Source organism: Marmota flaviventris, chromosome 3 (genome assembly GCF_047511675.1).
Source record: "Marmota flaviventris isolate mMarFla1 chromosome 3, mMarFla1.hap1, whole genome shotgun sequence".
NCBI classification, from domain to species: domain Eukaryota; kingdom Metazoa; phylum Chordata; class Mammalia; order Rodentia; family Sciuridae; genus Marmota; species Marmota flaviventris.
Genome location: NC_092500.1, coordinates 27390503 through 27412394, shown reverse-complemented (window position 1 = coordinate 27412394; position 21892 = coordinate 27390503). Strand labels below are relative to the sequence as shown.

At 40.6% G+C, this 21892-nt stretch overlaps 1 protein-coding gene across 1 annotated transcript; it reads left to right on the top strand.

The window, feature by feature from the left end:
* The first annotated feature begins 20253 nt into the window (after positions 1 to 20253).
* LOC139705071 (pleckstrin homology domain-containing family G member 7-like) lies at positions 20254 to 20961 on the top strand. The gene has a single exon (XM_071609270.1). The coding sequence runs from the start codon at positions 20254 to 20256 to the stop codon at positions 20959 to 20961; it is 708 nt and encodes a 235-aa protein (XP_071465371.1).
* Positions 20962 to 21892: the final 931 nt, after the last annotated feature.

Here is a 21892-nt window from a genome sequence, read left to right as displayed (position 1 = left end):
CAGTCTCATTAGAACCATCTGTGCAAAGGAGAAGAAGAAACAGTCACCCAGGTTCCCGTTAACAAGAAGCCATGCTGCAGATAAATGGCATTCTCACACCACATGTGCACAGCTCCTAAGTGAAGGGCTTGGGATCAGCTGATCTACTACAGGTTTTCCCCAACTCTGCAATTCCTCTGCTGCAAACCAAGTCCAGCAATGGCGAAGCCATCCCCAAAAGAGCTTCATGACCGCACAGAACTGAAACCCTGCAGTCAGCCTGGCCTTGTTCACTCTGCTACAGGCACAGAGGGTCTGTAAAAGACCAGGATCTAGCCCCCAAAATTCCCATGATGCAAACTGAGGGATCAACAATCCCAAGAACTCAGGAGCTGTTGTAAAAGGTCCATACCAGGCCATGCTGGACATTTCAAGGGATGGCTTGAACTGTTCCAATACCCCACACACACACACACACAGAAGTTCCTGATTTCATCCTGATTCTTGGCAACACTCTTTCGAACAGAATGGATTTCCTGGACAAGTCAAGGATAAGATCATCATCACAATGATGACTTTGAGCCCTACCACTCCATGATCAGTCTTCATTGGAAAGTTGGGGTTGAGGGGCCACATGCAGAATAGCACAATGATTAAGGGGCTCCAGAGTTAGAGCACCTGAGTTCAAATTCCAAATCTACTCTTCCTTGTGTGGCTGTGGATAAGGAACTGAACTTTTATGGGCTTCAGTTACCCATGTTAATATGGAGACAATAAGTTATTTCATAGAGATTTACGGGAATTCACTGAGATAATCCTTACTCAACACTTAGCAAAGCACCCAGAACAAAATAAAGCCATAGGCCCACCTGGAAATTATCTCTGCTTTCTAACAATGGGGATTGCTTTGATTGAAAGGAAAGTAAATGTCCAAATGTAAAAAGACATCCCCCAGAATAGCTTATCATCAGGGTACACTCCATAACCAGGCACGTCAAGAACTGTCCTGACTGTAAGAAAAATAACAGATTGTCCTTGCTGGTTGGCCACCCAGACTGACTACAAAATAAGGGAGAGTCAAAGACCCGGACCTGGAAAGTGTCAACAACAGTATCCAAGGTAGACTGAAGAAAAGGAGCACACAACAGTTCCAGGGGATGAGATGGCTGCAGGAGATTTGAGTTTGACACCACAGTGCCATTGAAGTCCTCTTTCCATACATTGAAGCCAGACTAGTGTCAATTATTAAAAGTTGATAAAATCTAAAGATCATAATGTTAAGAGGATAGCAAGAAAATAGGTATGTGCTGTCAACATGTTTAGTGGATTAAGAACAAGGAAATGCCATCAACAAAGGGATATGTGCATGCCCATGTTTATTGAGAGTCTATTCAAAATAGCTGAGACATGTGGAATGGACCTTGATACCCATAATAAACCAAATGTGGTAGATATGCATAATTCACAATATTACAATATTATTACACAATAGACAATATTATTCATCCAGTAAAAAATGATATCACCAGGTGCAGTAGCACACACCTGTAATTCCAGCAGTTTGGGAGGCTGAGGCAGGATGACGTCAAGTTCAAAGCCAGCCTCAGCAACTTAGTGATGCCCTAAGCAACTCAGTGAGACCTTGTCTCTGAATAAAATACAAAAAAGGGCTTGGGATGTGGTTCCATGTTTGAGAGTCCCTGAGTTCAATCTCTGATACTGAAAAAAAAAAAAACAATAGTAATATCAATATCTTATCAGTTGCTGCAAAATGGATAGAAGTGGAGGACATTAGGTTAAGTGAAATAAGTCAGACACAGGAAGATAAATACTACCTGTTCTTTCTTATATGTGGATGCTGAAAACAGCATGTAGACTAGTGACTACTAGAGGCTGGGAAGTGGGGATAAGGCAGATGGAGGGAGGTTAGATACCAAATACCAAAATACAGAAGTAATAAGTTCTAGTGTTTTATAGCAGAGAAAGAGAAAATTAGTTCACAAGAATCTACTATATATTTTAGGAAAACAAGAGATGAAGGCTCTAAATACAAAGTAAGGGTAAAGAGATGGAAACATTAATACCCTGATTCAATAACTACATATTGCATACATTGAAATATTACCCTGTACCTCTTTAATGGGTGCAGTGATTACGTTACTAATTTTTTTAAAAAAAAGTTTGAGAGAGAAACATAACTACCCTGATTTGATCATTACACATTATATACATATGTTGAGTTAGCACACTGTACCCCACAAATTTTTATAATTAAAATAATAATTTAATTTTTTAAAATTTAAAATTAAAAAAAAACATTTGAATAGTTTTTAAATGAAAGCTCATGTCTCTGGTTGTTCACAAAGTAGAGTCACACTATTCATGTCTTCACACATGTACCTAGGGTAATGATGTCTGTCTCATTTCATCATCTTTCCTACCCCCACTCCCCATCTCTTCCCCTCCCTCCCCTTTGCCCTATCTAAAGTTCCTACATTCCTCTCATGCTCCCCTCATCCCCATTATGGATCAGTATCCATATATCAGAGAGAACATTCAGCCTTTGTTTTGGGGGATTAGCTTACTTCACTTAGCATGATATCCTCCAATGCCATCCATTTACCTGAAAATGCCATGATTTTATACTCTGTTAATGCCAAATTGTGCATATGTACCACATTGTGTAAAATGTATACCATAGTTTCTTTATCCATTCATCTACTAAAGGGCATCTAGGTTGATTCCACAATTTAGCTATTGTGAATTGTGCTGCTATAAATATTGATGTGGCTGAGTCACTGTAGTGTGCTGTTTTTAAGTTTTTTGGGTATAAACCAAGGAGAGGGATAGCTGGGTCAAATGGTGGTTCCATTCCAAGTTTTCTGAGGAATCTCCATACTGCCTTCCATATTGGTTGCTTGCAGTCCCACCAGCAATGTATGAGTGTGCTTTTTCCCCCACATCTTCGCCAACACTTATTGTTGTTTGTATTCTTAATAGCTGCCATTCTGACTGGAGTGAGATGAAATCTTAGAGTAGTTTTGACTTGCATTTCTCTAATTGCTAGAGATGTCAAACATTTTTTCATATATTTGTTGATTGATTGTGCATCATCTTCTGAAAAGTGTCTGTTCAGTTCCTTGGCCCATTTATTGATTGGGTTGTTTGTTTTTTTTGGTTTAAGTTTTTTGAGTTCTTTATATATCCTAGAGTTTAGTGCTCTATCTGATGTGCAAGTGGTAAAAATTTGCTCTCATTCTGTAGGCTCTCTATTCACCTCACTGATTGTTTCTTTTGTTGAAAAGAAGCTTTTCAGTGTGAATCCATCCCATTTATTGATTCTTGATTGTATTTCTTACCCTAATACGAGTCTTATTAAGGAACTAGGGGCCTAATTCAACATGATGAAGATTTGTGCCTACTTTTTCTAATATTAGGCACAGGGTCTCTGGTTTAATTCCTAGGTCCTTGATCCACTTTGAGTTAAATTTTAAATGAAAGCTCTTATCCCCACCATAATTGGAGAACCATTAGAAAAAAGAGTAGTCAGGACCAAACTGAGACAACCACTTCTCCCAGAGTGACATCAGAAGCACTAGCAGCAGGTCCAAGGTTAGGGACAAAAAAGCAGAGTCACCACAGTAGAGGAGTCATCTCAGCCCTGAGTAGAAAAACCTCTTCACAGGGAGGTGCTCAGTACGTACTTTGTTGAATAAACAGTTAAAGTTGATTTTCAGAACTATGATGTAGAGTTCTGGTATTTTCCATTTTTCAGATATGAAATCAGAGATTCAGAGGGAGAAAAATGTCTAAAGTTACATAACCAGATAACAGAAGACCTGGAAATCGCAGGCAGATCTCTATGCTGAGTTCACATCTCTCTGTCATTTGTAAGCACTCAGTAGGTGCGACTTACCGCATCCACAGCATGTCTACCATGATGTACAGGTATCTTTGCTTTCATTACTTTCGTGTTATCATTGTTAATACATTATAACATATTTAAGACGAACAAAGTATTTGTGAGCTCTGCTTTCTAGAGCATATCATTTACTAAATATGAGTCTGTGACCTAAATAAGTTGGCTTGACCACCTTCCATGGATTCTGCCAGTCCCAATGGGACATTTATGGAATCATGTCTGGCTCTGGGCTCTTGATCTGCCTATGCTGACTCAGCTTAGAACCACTGAAAAAGGAGCATAAACTTCACACAAACATGTACAGAAATCCAGATATGGACCTGACTGCATTCCAAAAAATAGAAAAACCACCAACTATAGTAAAACTTACTAACTGAAGTTTTATGAGGAGAGAGTTACATCTAGTAGTGTATTCCACTTCACACTGAGCTTTAGGTTTAAGTTAGACACAAGATTTCTCTGTTCCTAACACACTTTCTAGGCAACCAGGCATTGAGGAACTTTGTCTAGCCACTTCATCCCTGAGTAAGTCCAGCCACGTGATGTAGGGCTGACTTCTTTCTACCTAAACGCATATTCTCTCCCACTTTTTTTTAACTTTCTCTACTTCCATTTTTCTTATCAAAAGCCTAAGAGTATAAATCTTATGTCTCCTTTGGAGTACAATCATCACCTTTGGTTTCTTGGTTTTTACTAAAACCAGCACATCTTTTACCTTCAAGTAACTTATCAAGCTCCCTCCCTGAGAGTTATTCCAGTGTTAGCTGTTGAAATAATCTTCTAAAGACTTGCTACAACTGTACTATTGCAAGTTTGAGCTTATAAGCCCAACAGAGATTTAGAAAATGAGAGACATTATAAATATATATATATATATATATATATATATATATATATATATATGAAAGATAGTAAGAAAAGGCTTACTTCCAGCTACAAATATTAATATTAATAAAATCTTAAGTAAGGACACTGGATTTAAAAGCATTTCAAGACAAACAGGATAAGCAAGAAAAGGTACAGATATTATGGGAAAGATGTGTGTTCCAGGGTAAAGAGAGAAGTGGGAGATGAAATTGGGAAAGCATTCTGGAGCCAGAGCAAGAGGGGTTTAAAGAGATCTCAGTTTCTTTCTATAGGAACTAGGAAGCTATTTTTGAACAGGAAATTATTTTATAACCTCAGCACAGAGGAGAAATACAGAAGATCATTTATCAGAAGAGAAAGAACTCTCCACAGTAGAAAGATGTGTACGCAGACTGAAGGGAGACCAAAGAGTCAGGGTTTCAAGATCTCCCCCTTCCTTTCCTTGATTCTTTAGGAAGTTCCTTAACAGTATTAGGACCAGCAGATAGAAAGTAGGGAAGAGGGATCCCTCACCCCTGCTGCAGAAGAGGACCTGGAAGACTACCTAGCTATATACACCTGAGTGCAGCCAGGTGAAATCAGAACCGACAATTCCGATTGTTTACTTATGAAGATTTTGCTTTTGATAGTTTTCCTCCAAGTTGAACTAGAAAAAGAGATCTCAACCCTGTGATAACTCCTCCTAACTGCGGATAGACTTAGACCAGGAGCCATCAATTGTAAAGGTATCCTAAAGGAGAATATATAGGACAGGCATACAGTCTGGCTATTTGTACCTGAACTTTGGAGTTAACAGGCTTGAGTATCAAGCCTATTTATCAACTGCTATTTACCAGCTATGTGACTTTGAGCAAATTAATTAGCCTCTCTATGAAGACCAAACAAAATGCAATTATAATCCAGATTAAGTGTGTGAGCTTCTAACAGATTATCAAAGAGATATTATTTGGAAAATATCTGGTACATACTCAATGCTTGATAAATAAAAGCTATTATCATTGTCATTGTTATGGTTTGGGTGTAAGGTCTCCACCAAAAGCTCATGTGTGAGACAATGCAAAAAGGCTTAAAGGAGAAGGCTGATGAGAACCTTAACCCAATCAGTGAATCAATCCCCTCATGGGATTAACTGAGTGGTGACTTAAAGTGGGTAGGGTGTGGCTGAAGAAGGTGGGTTCATTGGGCTGTGCCGTATATATTTTGTATCTGGCAAGTAGAGTCTTTCTCTGCTTCCTGATCATCATGTGAGCCACTTCCTCCCACCACACTTTTCCACCATGATGTTCTGCCTCACCCCAAGCCCGAGGAATACTGCCATCCTTATAGACTGAGACCTCTGAAACTGTGAGCCCTCAAATAAACTTTTCTTCCCCTAAAATTGTTCTTGTCAGGTCTTCTAGTCACAACAGCTAAAAAATAAAAACTGACTAAATCAGAAATCAATGTCTTATTTTTTTTTAATCCAATAAGTTAGAAGTCCTGCTAAAATTCCATGTCTAGGTCTCTCTAGTGGAACTCTGGATAGGTTCATAAAAGCAAAACAGACCCCTCCCCAAGTTACAGAGCATGACCTCTGCACTGTCATCTGGTGGGTGCCTCATCTTGACCTTGCCTATGAATAAAGATGGCTAACCCCACCTCTGTTAAACATGCACCAGTAACATAAGTAAAAGTACCACCTCATAGATTAACTGTTTGGAGGATGTTTTAGTCAGCTTTTTCACTGTTATAACTAAAAGACCTGACAAGAACAACTGTAGAGGAGGAAAAGTTTATTTGGGGGCTCTCGGCTTAGAGTCCCCAGCCCATGCCCACCTCCTGCCCTAAAATGTGATGTTCATATTGAACTCCTAGTTTTATTGGAAAGCCCTTGTACCTCTTCTCTGCTTAGCCAAATCCAAAGTCTGCTGCAGATAAAAACTAGACCAGATGTTGGAAAGAAGTGGAAATACACAGGACCCAGGTCTGTTTTGCAGGGGCCTGAAAATTATCAGGGACTTTTGGCTAACAGGCTTCTTTCCTTCCCTATTAAAATTAGCCAGTTCTGATACTTGGCAGGTTATCTTGCCTTTTACCCTTTTACGCTCAGTCACCACCAACACTGAAAGTTTGCCTTCCTGAAGTGCTCCCATACTCATTGTGGATCTCTGTCTTCTACTCCAACAGTGTAAGGCAGGGGCCTTGAGCCAAACATTCCAAAGACTCCTCTTTTCCTGGTCCCTTAAGCTGGCCATCTTGAGAATTCTCTGCTTGGGGAAAAAGCTGTATCTCCATGTTGAAAATCAATATATAATGTGTCTGTTCTCCACCTGAGTTCAGAACCAACTGCTAGACACTGGATTCAAGAAGATAGAGGTAAAAAATACCACCTCAATCATAGATGAACTGTTTTAGTCCGCTTTTTCACTGCTATAACTAAAAGACCTGACAAGACAACTGTATAGGAGGAAGAGTTTATTTGGGGGCTCTTGGCTTCAGAGGTCTCAGTACATAGAAGGCTGGCTCCAATCCTTGGGGCTTGAGGTGAGGCAGAGAATCTGGCAGAAGAGTATGGCAGAGGGAAGCAGCTCACATAATGAAAAGAAAGCAGGGAGAGACTCCAATTGCCATATACAATATATATATATTTGATATATATATCAAAGGCACCCCACAAATGATCCATCTCTCCAGCTACACAGTTCTCACTCAGTTAATCCCATCAGAAGATGAATTTACTGGTTGGGTTAAGGCTCTTATAACACAATCATTTCACCTTTGAATGTTCTCACATTGTTTCACACATGAGCTTTTGGGGGACACGTCACATCCAAACCATAACAGAGAACATAGATGTGAAAAACAGGTGGGCTTTCAATGTTTTCTGCAATCCTACCTTGTCTAAAATTTAAAACCATCTGCCCAAAGGAACCAATGTACCTATCTGGGAATACTATCCCAAACAGACTGAGGTAGAGAGGCAGTGAGCAAAACCTGGGATCTCTTAGTAGATTTTCTTCACCCAACTGAGCTGCCAAACAACGTTGCCCACTTACCAGCTTTAGCACCTGTGCTCTGGGGACAGAGTGAGTGAGAGGTGGAGCAAAGAGTAAGAGATGTTTCTCTGGAGAACTCTTCACCTGGAAACCTGAAGAAAGGGTGATATGTGGTCCCCCAAAGTTCTTATTTACATGTTTTTTTCAGAAGGAATAGAGAGAATAATGTCTCTCCTGCTCTACGTGTAGGGATGAGGCAGGCAGGCTGAGATTCCCAAGGTGAATAGCTGGCTAGGGTGGAGAACTGAGAGAACACCAATGGTTTCTACAGTCTCTCAGTGATCAAGAGTTTCATACACCGTATGGGGTCATGTGAGATTATACCTGCATCTCCTCAAAAGGCAGGCCCCAGGACTTCAGGGGACTCCCAGACAAGGTCAGTACAGACTCTGTCACTAGGAAGAGACCTAAAGACAAAGAGCCTTTCACTTCCCACTTACAATGACACTACTCTGTGACCTGCTCTTTCCTGTATATAACCAGAGTGATCATGTTCTCTCTGTTTGACAAGGCCTGGTTCTGTGTTGGGAAAAGAAGTAAAATCAGCCCTGTCCAAAGCAAAGAAAAATAATCCAACCACCAGAAGAAGGAATGGAGGAAAATCACTCTAGTGTATCAGTGTCCTGCCATAAACTGGGTGAGAGCATAATTGATAGAAGCATGATTGCATAATTCTAACTCCATATTTAGAAAACTAGACAGCTCTTAAGTATGTATAAATTCAATGACACTAAAGGATACCTATGATACATTAAATGAAAACAGAATTTTCACAATGGAATATAATCTATTTTATCATTTTTATAAATAATACTCTCTTGGGCTGGGAATGTAGCTCAGTGGTAGAGTGCCTGGTTAGCATTTATAAAGCCCTGGGGATTCAATCCCCAACACAACCAAATAATAATAATAATAATACACTTTAGAGCCTGCTCTCCATACCTATCACTACAAGCTCTTTTGACATATAATTGACCCCTACTAACCTACCTACACTCCAATTTAGTCCACATTTTCCTATTTCAGCCTAATAGCAGGAGCATCTTTTTGTTTTGTTTTGCTTTTTGGGTACCGGGCATTGAACTCAGGAGCACTCGACCACTAAGCCACATCCCCAGCTCTATTTTCTATTTTATTTAGAGACAAGGTCTCACTCAGTTGCTTAGTGCCTCGCTTTTGCTGAGGCTGGCTTTGAACTTGTGATCCTCCTGTCTCAGCCTCCCGAGCCGCTGGGATTATAGGTGTGTGCCCCCACGCCCATCACAGGAGCATCTTTGACAGGTACAGTATTAAAGTCATCTAAAAAAATTCCCCTTATCAATGAAAAGAATAAAATAAGAATATATTTTAAAAGAATACAAATTATTGATTTTTCAGACAGTGAAAAATGAACACAGTCTTTCCTAATTTGATTGACCCCTAGATATAAGGTCTTTAATTGCACACAAACAGTTGAACAATATCTGCTGAAGAAAAAAAAATAAAACCAATAAATTGCAAATGATTATTTCCCCCTCATTGGGCTCTTAAAACTCATTTCCAATGTTGTTACTGAACTTCTTGAACTTTTTCTCAGCTAGAGTCCTGACAAGGGAGGCAAACCCAGTCACCTGATGTTATATAATCAGCCTTGTACACTGATCATTTCCTAACAAATGTTCTCACCCTGCAAGCAATACAAAGCACAAACCAACTTCTGATTATTGTAATTCTTTAAACGATAATGTGAGGAAAAATTTCTGCCTGCAAAGAAGCAATGGATCAAACCAGGCAATGGGCTCCTTGATCATAAAAATTTAAAGATGACTATCTTTATACAATGACTGTAGATCACATTGTAAATGATGTGCACTGCGTTTGGAAGGAAATTTTACATCCATATACAATGTGACAGTACTAGGACCCCCCTGACAGAGTCCCTCTGGATGGAAAAACCTCACAGTTGTCATTTGAGAGAACAGAATCAACCTTCCTTCCATTTAGATACGGTTGGTGCTTCATGGAAAAGTCCATATTTTCTTTCTTTCCTACCCACTTTCTTTGCTGTCTTCAGGAACATTTTTAAAAGGGCAGAAGGCTGTGCCTCCCGTTTCTGGGGCTCCTGCTGTTTCTGCTTACGCACCACCTGAAGTCTTAATTCTCTATTTGTAACAGCACGATTGGCTGCTGTAGAGATAATTTTGACAGAATTGTGCTAAAATTATGACTTAGGGACAGAGATCATAGGGCAGTGGATGAAGTCTCACAATGGGTCCTAAATCACCAAAAAAAGAACAAGAAGCATGATCATTTTCAGGTCTCATTATCTGTTCTCTCTTTACTATCCGGAAAAATACAATTCACAGGTCTATTTCCCCCTCATTGGGCTCTTAAAACTCATTTCCAATGTTGTCACTGTGGTCTTCTTTTCAGCTAGAATCCTGACAAGGGAGGCAAACCCAGTCACTTTACAACTGTCAGAAACAGAGGCTGGTTGAGCTGAACCAGGGTCCTGTGATGTATAAGTCAGCAGCGGCTTAGGACTTGAGCAAGACTCCGAACAAATTTCAAAAAGAAATCTCATCCCCACGCTATCAGGGGGTTGAGAATCTGCTGCTGGTTCAGTAAAGAGCCAAACAGCCTCATTCACAAAGGACTGAGCATTACTGTGAGCCCCTGTCAAAATAAGATTCAAAGCAGTCCACGCTAAAATTAAACAGAAGAAATCAACCCCACAATGTCTCTGCTGGATGTTGGCAGACACAGCAAATCTGGATCAGAGCCAGGAGCAGCCTTAGCAATCATGAAACCTTAGCTGTGGCTGCTTTGTGGGTTTCTGTGAGGTACAGTTGCTTGATTTATTTCCACTTTTTCACACTGCCTTCTATCCTTCAGAAGCCAGGATTTAAACACTTAAACCCATTTGTCAGGTCAATGTGACGCCAAAGACAGAGTCAAAGACAGCTATGGTGCTAGAGGCTGGGGACATATCTTAGCCTAGCTACAAACCAATTAGAAAAACTCATTTGCTATTGAAATGACTGTAGCAGACACACAGTCTAATGTGACCTCAAGCCACATTCTTGTGTAACCCTCCCATCAAGTATGGGTGAGGCCTGTGATTTGCTTTTAACCAACAGAACACAAAAAAAGTGCTGAGCTATCACTCCTGTGATTGGATTGTAATATATTCAGAAGACTCCATCCCACCAGATTGGCAGGAAAGACGATACTGCTGGCTGGCAAGAAGCAAGCTGTGATGTGAACTGCCTGTGAAGAGAACCAAATGGCAGGAGAGATGTTGCTTTCAGGAAGAGGGCAGCCGTTAGTATCTTTCTTTCATCCAGGACCACTTAAACTGCTATCTGAAAAATTAACCCCTCTAGGACCATACGGCCTCTGTGAGAGCTTCAGTCCTACAACCACAAGGAGTTGAATTCTTCCAACAACCACAGGAGATGGAAGAGGATCTGAGCTCCAGAAAGGAGTGCAGCCCAACCAACAATGGAGACACTTGGCAAAGAACTTGAATAAGCTGTACCAGGCTCTTGACTGCCAGAAACTGTGAGAGAACAAGCGTGCACTCTTTTGAGCCACAGCATGGATGGTAATTCGTGAAGCAGCAATAGAAAACAAATGCAGTGACCAAGAAAGTACGCACAGTGGAAAGCATCAGCATGACCACTGGACATCAAGAATTGGTGCCAGTGATCATCCCCAAACCTAGAGGGGTTAATTTTTCAGATAACAGTTTAAGTGGTCCTGGATGAAAGAAAGACACTAACGGCTGCCTTCTTCCTGAGAGCAGCATTTCCGGATGGTAAGAAGAAAGATCAACAGATCCCTACAGATACCTCTGTATCGATAAGGGTTCAACTAAAGGCAAGAGAAAAAAAAAAAGCATGACACAAAGTGATTTGGGGGAAAGGTATTGAGTTCAGGAAACATAAATATAGAGAAATGGCTTTCTGGAGTTTGACGACTAATTCAGCTACACAGTGATGTCACTAACGTCCAGTTTTGTTGGGTTTTGTCTCTCTGTCCCTTTCTCCCCATCACGATAGCAGATATACCCTCAGCCCGGCTCCTTCACCCTCTGATACCAAGATGACTGCCAAGCACTCCCATGGCTGCATACCTCCCCTTGCACATCATTCAGGAAAGAGCATCCTTATCCCACTATTCTCCAAAGAATTCTGAGTCACACTGATTGGGCTGGCTTAGCTCACCCTATCCTTGAACCCCTTGGGGACAGAATACATATTTGGCTTAGCCAAGGTTGTGTTCCACCCCTCAAGCTGGGCATGGAATATTCATGAGGGAAACATGAGGACCACAAATGATAGTTCACAACTCTTTGGAAAGGGAAGGTGTTCATGGATACAGAGAAGCTGTATACAAAAATCTACTAAAATTCCAATTGCAAGAGGTAAGGTTGAGGTGCAGAGGAAGGAAGGAAAAAAGCACTTATCAGAATACCTGTCCTTCAGGCCTCCTCACTTCAACCTGTAGATAACAGCAACAGCAATGTATGGGAAGGCCTTCCTTATAAAAAGTGCCCCCAACCCCAGCAGAGATTTGAACTTGCTGGGACGCTCATGTGCTGGTTGCGACTGCAGCTGTGGCCCTAGATCCCTGTCCCTTAGACTTCAAAATCACCCAAACAAGCAATCTGATGATTTTATTTTATTATTTTCATGTATCCCCTCAAAACAGATTCTATTTGATATAAACCTACACACTATTTTCTCAGAACCCAGTCCAACCCTTTCTTAACCATAACACCAGGCAAGCAAATATATCCCTCAATAAGGAACAGCAAATAGGATAACTACAGGGCATAAGAAAATAGCTTACAGGTCATAAGAATAAACTAAAACATTCCAAGATGGCTCAGTAAAGCTACTTTTCTTGGATAAAGAGTTATTTCAAGAAACAAGTAAAGTTGGAAATTTTCTGATTCATGATTCTTTGACTTAAATTTTTAAAACCACATGTACATAGTTCAATTAGTCATATGCCTCAGTTTATGACACACTAAATAATTCATATTTTCAACATGACTCAAGAACCTACAGTCTACCACCATAAAAAAAAGGAAACATTTTGCAATAAAAAAGAATTGCACTGAAATAGTCCTGTTTATCTTAGAGGTAAAACTGATGTTAAAGCCATTATGCAAACAGTTAAAAGCAATTTAGACTCTGGAAAACTAAACAAGCAATATAGAAAATTGATGTCAGGAAATTTTCCCTGACTACAGAAAAGGTGAAAGCAATGAAAATAATATAGAGAGAAAATGAAATGTCTGAGTCAGAAGAGAATAGACCTGCCTTAAAGAAAGAAAACCAAGGAAAGAGATACAGAAACTATTCCTTATTTGGAAAAAGTACTTTAAATAATCAAGATTGTGCACCAGATCCTCCGTAAAACAGAATTCACCTTGTCATGTAATAAACAACTCTACCTTCAAATTGAAAAAAAAAAATTAAATATACATAAAGAGAAATTAAGTAAACACTTCAAGAAAATATACATAATATCACAAAGAAATAATAAGAAAAAATGAAGAATACTTAACAAAAAGCAAATATTCTGTTGGCCTATTTCAACTACTAAAGATTTAAAAATCATGGAAAATGTCTACAGATGCCTGAAGGAAAAATATCGTGGTTCAAGAATTCCATGCCTCGAATTCATATGTGATAACAAAATAAACATTTTTAAATATGGGACAACTCAGAATATGTGCTGCCTAGAAAAATGTCCTGAATAAATAACTCAAAATGTTGAAACATATCAAAATGCATTCATAATAATTGTTTTAAACATGATATCACTAGAGTTTTATAACCCCAAAGTCTAAAACAAATAAAACTAGGAGCTCTTTTCAACAACTAGAAAAAAATAATTTTTTAAGAATTTACTAATTCAAAGCCAGAAATTCATTGTTTTAGTCAGCTTTTTCAGTGCTGTGACTAAAAGATCTGACCAGAACAATTTTAGGGAAGAAAAGTTTATTTGGAGGCTCAGAGTTTTAGAAGTCTCAGTCCATACACCACCAGGTCCATCATGGCAGAAGAACATAGCAGAGGGCAGCAGCTCACAGGATATGATCAGGAAGAAGAGAGAGACTCCACTCTCCAGATACAAACACACCCCATAGCCACACCCACAATGAACCACTTCCTCCAACCATACCCCACCTGCCTCCAGTTGATACTCAAATTAATCCTATCAGGGATTAACTCACTGATTAGATTAAAGATGTAACTCAATCGTTTCTCCTCCAAACCTTTTTGTGTTGTCTCACAAGTGAGCTTTTGAGGGATACCTCACATCCAAACCACAACAATCATGTAAACAAATAAGCAAACCAGGATATCATCTTTCAATAGATACATTTCAACAAATGCACTTTTTATTGAAATAAACCATACATAAACCTTAATACACATGCACCCTGAGTGTGCTAGTGATCGAATTTCCACAAAGATAACACACTCATTGCCACCACTCAAATCAAGAAACAGTGAAACATATAACTACCCAGAAGCCGTACTCCTCACTCTCAATCACTACCTCTCCCCAAATTCAAAACCATGACCCCAACTTCTAACCCCATAGGTCAGCCTCGCCTGTGTTGGATGTTCCTTTAAATGGCATAGGATAGCCTGGCTTCTCTCATTGAGCATTCTGTTTTAGAGTAATCATTTCTTCATTTTCATTATTGAAAAAACTCATCATAGAATCATGCATTTATCTATTGATGATGGATATCCTACTAGAACAGACCTTGTGTTTGTCTCCATCTATGATGGTTCTAAGTGATAAAAACATCAGTAAATTTCAATTAAAAATAGGGGTTTTTAAATCTTTTTTTTTAGTTTAGTTTGATGAAGCTTTATTTTGGTCATTTATTTATACGTGGTGCTGAGAATCGAACCCAGTGCCTCACACATGCTAGTATTATTAAAAGAAATAAACTCTACAAGCACAATGATAAGTACTGGCAGCTGTGTCTTCTGTGCCCAGAGTATTAGAAACTGGTGAAGGGGTCGTATCTGTCCTATCTGAAACAGGGAGCCTATCCTCACGTCTAGTCCTTTCATATATATGGGAATATGGACATATGAACACACTGCTGCAGGATTGTTCAATTTTTTAAAGTAAATTTTACAATTCAACTTTTTAAACAAATCTCCTAATTTCTAATGTCAGACTTTTTTTTTTTTAAGCCAGAGAACCTATTACAGCTCCATATTTCATAACCTCAGATCTGAATAGTCATGATACCAAAACAGCTTATAGCCTTTTGACTTCACATGGGGCACATTCCAAGTGGCTTTCTCCCCAGCCAAGACAACCCCTTCCAGAGACCCAAAGTAAAGGCAAAACCACAGAGGAGAGTTGCTCCCTCTGCAGATTGGAGAGCCCTCCCTGCATCACACTGAGAGATAAAGGGCCACCTTTTCAAGACCCCACGTATCCCCTCCCTCCCCTTCCTGATCCCTGCTCTTTGACAAACCAGGTGGAAAGTCAACCTTTTTTTTTTCTTCCTTGATCATCCTTTGTGACCTTTCTGTAGACTCTTAATTTTCTTGTTCAAGTTACAACTACAAATTGGAAATTTCTGTATTGGGATCAACTATTCCATTATCATGATGCCCCCTAGGAGTGGCAGTTTTAAAACACCCAGGTGTGTGTGTGAGGGGACTAGTTGATGAAGGATGACCTGCCTTCCACAAGCCAAAAGGTCAAAGACTTCATTCATTTTTCTTCCTTCCTGAAGTGAAGCAATCCATTCCTAGATAGCCCTGGCAGGAGCTCTGACTGCGTCCTGTCCGCTGCACGGTGGCAAAAATAGATATGACTTGATATTCCAAGGTGGGTTGGGTGCTGGCGCTAGTGAGGGGAGGAGGATTGCCAAGGGAGGAGGCCAAGCCATTTTTAAAGCACTAAGTAAATGCTGTTTTAAAAAGACCAATATGAGAGAATTAAAGACTAACACAAAGGTTATCGTGAGGCCAAGATCTATGAGTTAGACTTTTTTATTCCTCAGACAGTGGTTCTCAAATTTTAACATGGTTCTCAAATCACCTAGAGGACTGGTGAAAACACAGAATTCTGGCCCCACTGTGAAGGTTTTGATAGCAAGGGGGTGGAATTTTCCTTTCTTTCTTTTAAAGATGGTCAATCCAGTATTTGTTTGTTTATCATCTTTTATCTATGCATTAGAATCATACACAACGGTTGGATCCATTGACAAACAACCCTTGCCTTTCTGAGTCTGGTTTATTTTGCTTAACAGAATGCTCTCAAGTTCCATCCATCTTTCTGTAAATTACATAATATTTGTTCTTCTTGGCAGCTGAATAAAACCCCATTGGATATATACCATGTTTTCTTTATCCATTCATCTGTTGATAGACACCTAGGCTGGTTCCTTAATTTGGCTCTTGTGGATTGCACTGCTGTGACATGGGTATGTATATAAATCTACAGTTTGCTAACTTTAATTCTCTAGGATGAACACCAAGGAGTGGTCAGATGATGGGTCTATTGCGATTTTTCCTTTCTAGCAAATTCCCAAGTGATGTTACCCTGCTGGTCCAGGGCTTCTACCTTGAACCACTGACTAGAGAAACCTTCACAATAAATATCTATGATGGTTCTAAGTGGAAAAAAAAATCCGTAAACTGGCAATTAAAATTAGGCTTTTTAATTTTTTTTTAGTTTAGTTTGATGAACCTTTATTTTGTTCATTTATTTATATGTGGTGCTGAGAATCAAACCCAGTGCCTCGCACATGTGAGGCAAGCACTCTGCCACTGAGCCATAACCCCAGCCCGATTTTGTTTTTTCTAAACACTTTATAGAAAACTTTTGATGCTATCTGGCTTTAAAAAAGTCTACCTAGGCACTAAATAAATGTTCTTTGGGGCTACTGATCTAATGAGAATATTGGTAGATACAAATACTTTTCGATCTGCATTTTAATTATTTGAAAATTAGTGTTCATAAATCTTCTCTATTGTTCAATGTTGATCAAAGCATCCCATTAGTAAAGGAGATTGGCAGAAAATATTCTAAGATGTGAAGAAAATAAGGTCCTAAGGAATGATTCTCACTGTTTTAGAGGAAATAGAATATAAAGCTAGCACCGTCTCCCTGAACTGTCGTGAATGATTATTGGACACCTTAAGGGGAAATAAGAGGCCAATTTGCATCCTTTCTGTATTGGAGCAGCCGTTGTTCAGTAAAAACAAATCACCTGACTCTGTCTTAGGCGGTCTTAGGTTCTGAACTCGCTTGCCTTTCAGCTTTTTCATAAACAAATAACTAGAAAGGTCTCTAAGGAGGGGAGAGGCCAGTTCCTCATTTCAGCTGTATCAAGGTCACTTGCACTCAGAAGGGAGGGTGCTTTGTTACAGGCGTGCGGAACCTCTTGCTCCAAGCCCTGGTCTGGCAGCTCTCTTTGGGATTCTGCAAACTCTGGATGGTCAGGATCCACACGGACAATGTCACATTCAGAGGCAGACCTTCCCACAGGTAATAAAGACATTCAGCTGTTTTCTGGGTTTCCCTTTTGCATTTTCTGTTTGTACAAAACCAGTTGCCACCAGCTTTTCCGGGTCCTGTCTAGCTGGTCTTTCCAGATCTAATTAGAATCTGTGAATCATTAATCCCTGCGGTTTAATTTCTAGTACCTTGAGAGCCTTCTCCAACGCTGTAAATGGCTGTTTGCTAGATTCCTAAGCTTGGGAAGTCAAAGGTTGGTGACCTCTTTAAAATGATCACAGTCTGGCCTTTTAGATAACACAAAGCAGAGTTGGCATGAACTAGTTCACGGTTAACTTTCAACTCTTATCAGATCCACAAGGGGTAGTCTTTTGGGGAGGGCCTCCCAGGAGCCTTAGCCACTATCTCATTTAATTCCTGAAACCAGCCCCTGAAGGAGATTCTATGAAGGCCTTCTCCTAAATGCTGCACATGGGCAGACAGAGAAGTGGCTCATCGTGGGTCACATGGCTTAGTTGGTAGTGAAGCTGGAAGAGAAACCAGATCCGCCTACTCCTGAGCTTGAACCCTTCCTATCTCTCTACCAGCCACTTCCCAAAGTCCTGCTGCTTTTCTCCAGTGCTAGGCGAGTCATGTTGCCAGTCACCATGCCGTGGCCCAAGTGCCATTAGTAATGCTACTGGCCAATAAACAATACTTAATAACTCTTAAATCCTACTGGACATAGATAACCTCCTACCAGTGATCACACACCTATGTCTGGGCAGCTGAAAAGGTTACCTAAGCTGTATCCTAACCCTTCCAAGGAGGAGAAAGCAGGCCAAAAGGACAGAAAGGAAACCGATACAACCAGTATGGCAGGGCCCATGTAAACGTACTGAATTTCTTTAACATTATTGTCGCCTTGAACTTGGATAATCCTCTAAAGAAAAATAGTAAAATCCTTGGGTGTGTGTATGTGTGAAAGTACCTATAACTCCAGACCTCAGCTCAGACATTTTTTTTTTTTGGCATGAAAATAAGGAACTGGGTCCTCCATGAAACAGCCAGGGCATCAGGACCTGAACAAACCTAACACACCTAACAGAGCTGAGCTCACCGATGGTCAGAGCAGGACTTCTCCTTCTCCAACAAAGCTGGTATTAATCTCTAGAGCAGCGACCAGAAATCACGAACCTTCAAATCCAGGGCAGCCCAGCCTTCACCGCATATAGGTTGTAGCTGGCATTACCCTCCTTGCTCCACCCCCAATAAAGGGTACCCCATGCATTCCAGTGTGACACGGGAGGTTTTATAACATTTGAATCCTCAGCTCAAAACAGTAAAGCAAACCCAGCCTCGAGGACTTCAAATTTCTTTTGTAAAAAAGAACTGAATTCACTTTCATTGCCGTCTAAGTAGCTCCTTAAACAACTCTCCAGTCTAAAATCCAGTACCTATTATTATTTTATCTAACCCGAAACCCAATGAGAGTCAGGGAGTCAATATAAGAGTCGTGAAGTCCTCGACATCAGTATTACAACATCGTCACGACTACATGGTAACACCGGGTTCCTCCTCTTTACTGGTAAGGATGAATTTAAAAGCCTGTTCATTCTTTCTACACCACAGAACTTCAACAAACACAGTAACAATCACCATGTTTCAGCACAGTACTTGAGTGATAGTCAACGCAATGAGGTCAGGTCACAAGAAAAATTTATTGGCTTTCAGCCCTCGCTGTTATCAAGTTGAAACAAATTAATACGCTATAGAAAAATGCTCTCCTAAAAAGTATTGTCAATGCAGTTGAAATAATATAGCACTAAAAAACATAGATGACTGGTATCCTTAAATTTTGGTGACTCAAATATATTCATTCCCAAAGGGTTACAGGTTGCTGCTTCACTGGAGAATTATAGGCTTGCTCAAACTGTTGTGGAGGTCTCGGAATAAGCAATCAACTGCTGATGTTTCATCCACAAACCATCCACACACATCTAAAGCCACCTTGCCCATTGCTCATGGCAAGGGAAGACGGTCATATTATTTATTCTACGGTTTCACCCCTCATCTGTTGACAGTCATGAAATAATTGATGGATGGGTGAGGAATAATGTTTTCCCACACAGAAATACTTTGTTCATGTGGGAAACTACAAAATAAAAGAACTGCCATAGATCATTTCCATTTTGCCATGAATCAAATTGTCAAACAGAAGAATCAGTCTTTCCTTGAGCCTGAGAAGTGTTTAATAGGGAGGTAACTGTGCCTGTGTACATTCTAGAAGATAAGCTAATCATGAGAAGCAGGATATCTGGTGACACCTGAGTTTTTCTTTTCAAACTCAAGTCATTTTTTAAAAAAAAAAATATGGGTATTGATAAAATCTGGAATGTCTTTTGTCAAATCTTTACATTTATCTTATTTGAAGGCGTGTCTCATTATGTGATTTAAAACTTAGAGTATAGATCTTATTCTCTTTGTTCTAGAATGCACCAAAGTACATAAATATACACATATATGCATACAAGCTAGATGTAAGGAGAATTTAAAGTATATCTGATTCTCTTTTTTTTATTGGTTGCTCAAAATATTACAATGATCTAGACATATCATATTTCATAATTTGATTCTCTTAAAATGAAATAATTAAAAAATAGCTAGCTATGTGACTTCCAAGGAACCCCTTAAGTCACTAAAGTTTTTTAAGTTTGTTTGTTTGTTTGGAATGAGAAGAAATGTTAAGCAGACAGTAAATGGATTTCAGTAGACTATTTAGATATGGCAGCTCGAATCACATTATCCTCATTATGCTCATTATCCTCAGTAAAGGATGCTAATGTGAACTAGGCTCTACTTATCTCTTCTGAAGAGCTAGAAGTTTTCCTTGAAGTTTCAGAAACCTTTGTCCTCACCTCAGTCTCCTCATTTACTTCAGATTCCACCATCTGCTCCTCCCCACGGGAGATGCAGCCACCAGCCTGTGACTGTCCTCTGGGAAAGGACCAAGAAGTGCCAGAGGAAGGGTGGCTCTTGGATTTGGAAACTCAGCAACCCCACTGTGCTCCAGAGAACAGCAACCCAGACTGTGTGTCCTGGAAGCTTCCATCAGTCGGTCCTCTTAGTTTTGTGGGGAGAACAGAGTCTTCTTGTCCTGAGATGCAGCCCCAGGGCTGTGGGACCTCTCCTCAGGGGCCCTGGAACCCGTCAAAGAAGCTCTGTGAGAACCAGGGGAACCTTCTCCAGTTTGACCGGCAAGCCCCCGGCCGCATCTCCACCTCTCCCACCTTGAGGAGATTAAGGGGCAGTAGCCGGGGGTCTTTCATCTCGCCACCTCACCAAGATGTCTTGGATGTGTCCACCCAGAGAAGCTGGAGAAATCCTACAGGCTCCCCAGGTCACCTTTCCAAGAGTCTACCTGGAAGCCCAAGAGATTCTTCACCTTCCCTATCACCCCTGAGACCCCGCTCAGGACTGCTTTCCGATCCCGAAGGTACCCTCAGCACAGCTGACTCCTTCAAGTCCCAAACCAGAACCCCTGATGAACATGTCCTTCTTGCATTTCGGCCCATCAATGAGGGGTTTCCTCACTGGGCCTCTCTTCCAGGGCAAGAAGGCCACTCAACGCCCAGCCCCACTGCAGGGTCCCCAAGACCTCAGGTAACTCAGCTCTAAGCCTCCTGCCTAGCAAAATAGGTCTCAGGGTTGCCCACTCCCCCAAGGATCAAGGGGCCCCAGGATGGGAGACAGCACAGGAAGACATGGCTGAGGGGACAGACACACCCTTTAGAAGCATTGGCTCTCAAGTAAAAGAGGTGTCACATTTGGAGGAAGGAAAATGAATGTCTAGCCTAATTCACCTTCTCCTGTGCCCTTGAAGGCACTCTGAGGTGAGGCTAACTGTGGTCTGTCAGGCACTGATTGGGTAGCGGTGGTGGTCCTTTTGCAAAACACCATTTGAAGACAGAGCAAGGCTGATTTAAAAGAGGAGAAAGAGCTAATTATTCAAATTCCTTATTCCCTGTCCCCTCATCCCCCCACCCTCCAAATCCAGAACATTTTAACTGAGAGAGTTTATAGGTTTTTTTCTTCAAGAAGTCCGCTTTCAGCCAGGCACAGTGGCGCATACCTATAATCCTAGCAGCTCAGGAGGCTGAGGCAGGAGGATCTCAAATTCAAAGCCAGCCTCAGCAAAAGTGAGGCACTAAGCAAGTCAGTGAGACCTGTCTCTAAATAAAATACAAAATAGGGCTGGGGATGTGGCTTAGTGGTCGAGTGCCCCCAAGTTTAATCCCTGGTTCCACGCCCCCTCACCCCAGAAAAAAGGTCTGTTTTGAAATATTGGATGGGTTCAAGCAAGACTAAAACAAAGACTTTTAAATTTTATTTCAGGGAGAAGAACTGCAGCAATCCAGGTGTGTATACATTGGTTGTCTCCCATGCCATGACACCTGTGCACCATTTTCTTTTACAACTTTATTTCTGTTCTGACCGGATGATGATGTAGTAATCAACACCCAAGTCACTCTTCACCCATCATGCAGGAGTACAAGGTGCAAGAGTCTTGAGTTCAGGAGTCTCCTTTGAGGGCACAGCATTTTGCCAT

What these genes read in the sequence shown, in the direction of transcription:
- LOC139705071 (XM_071609270.1), top strand. Translation starts at nt 20,254, where the DNA reads ATGCAGCCACCAGCCTGTGACTGTCCTCTGGGAAAGGACCAAGAAGTG.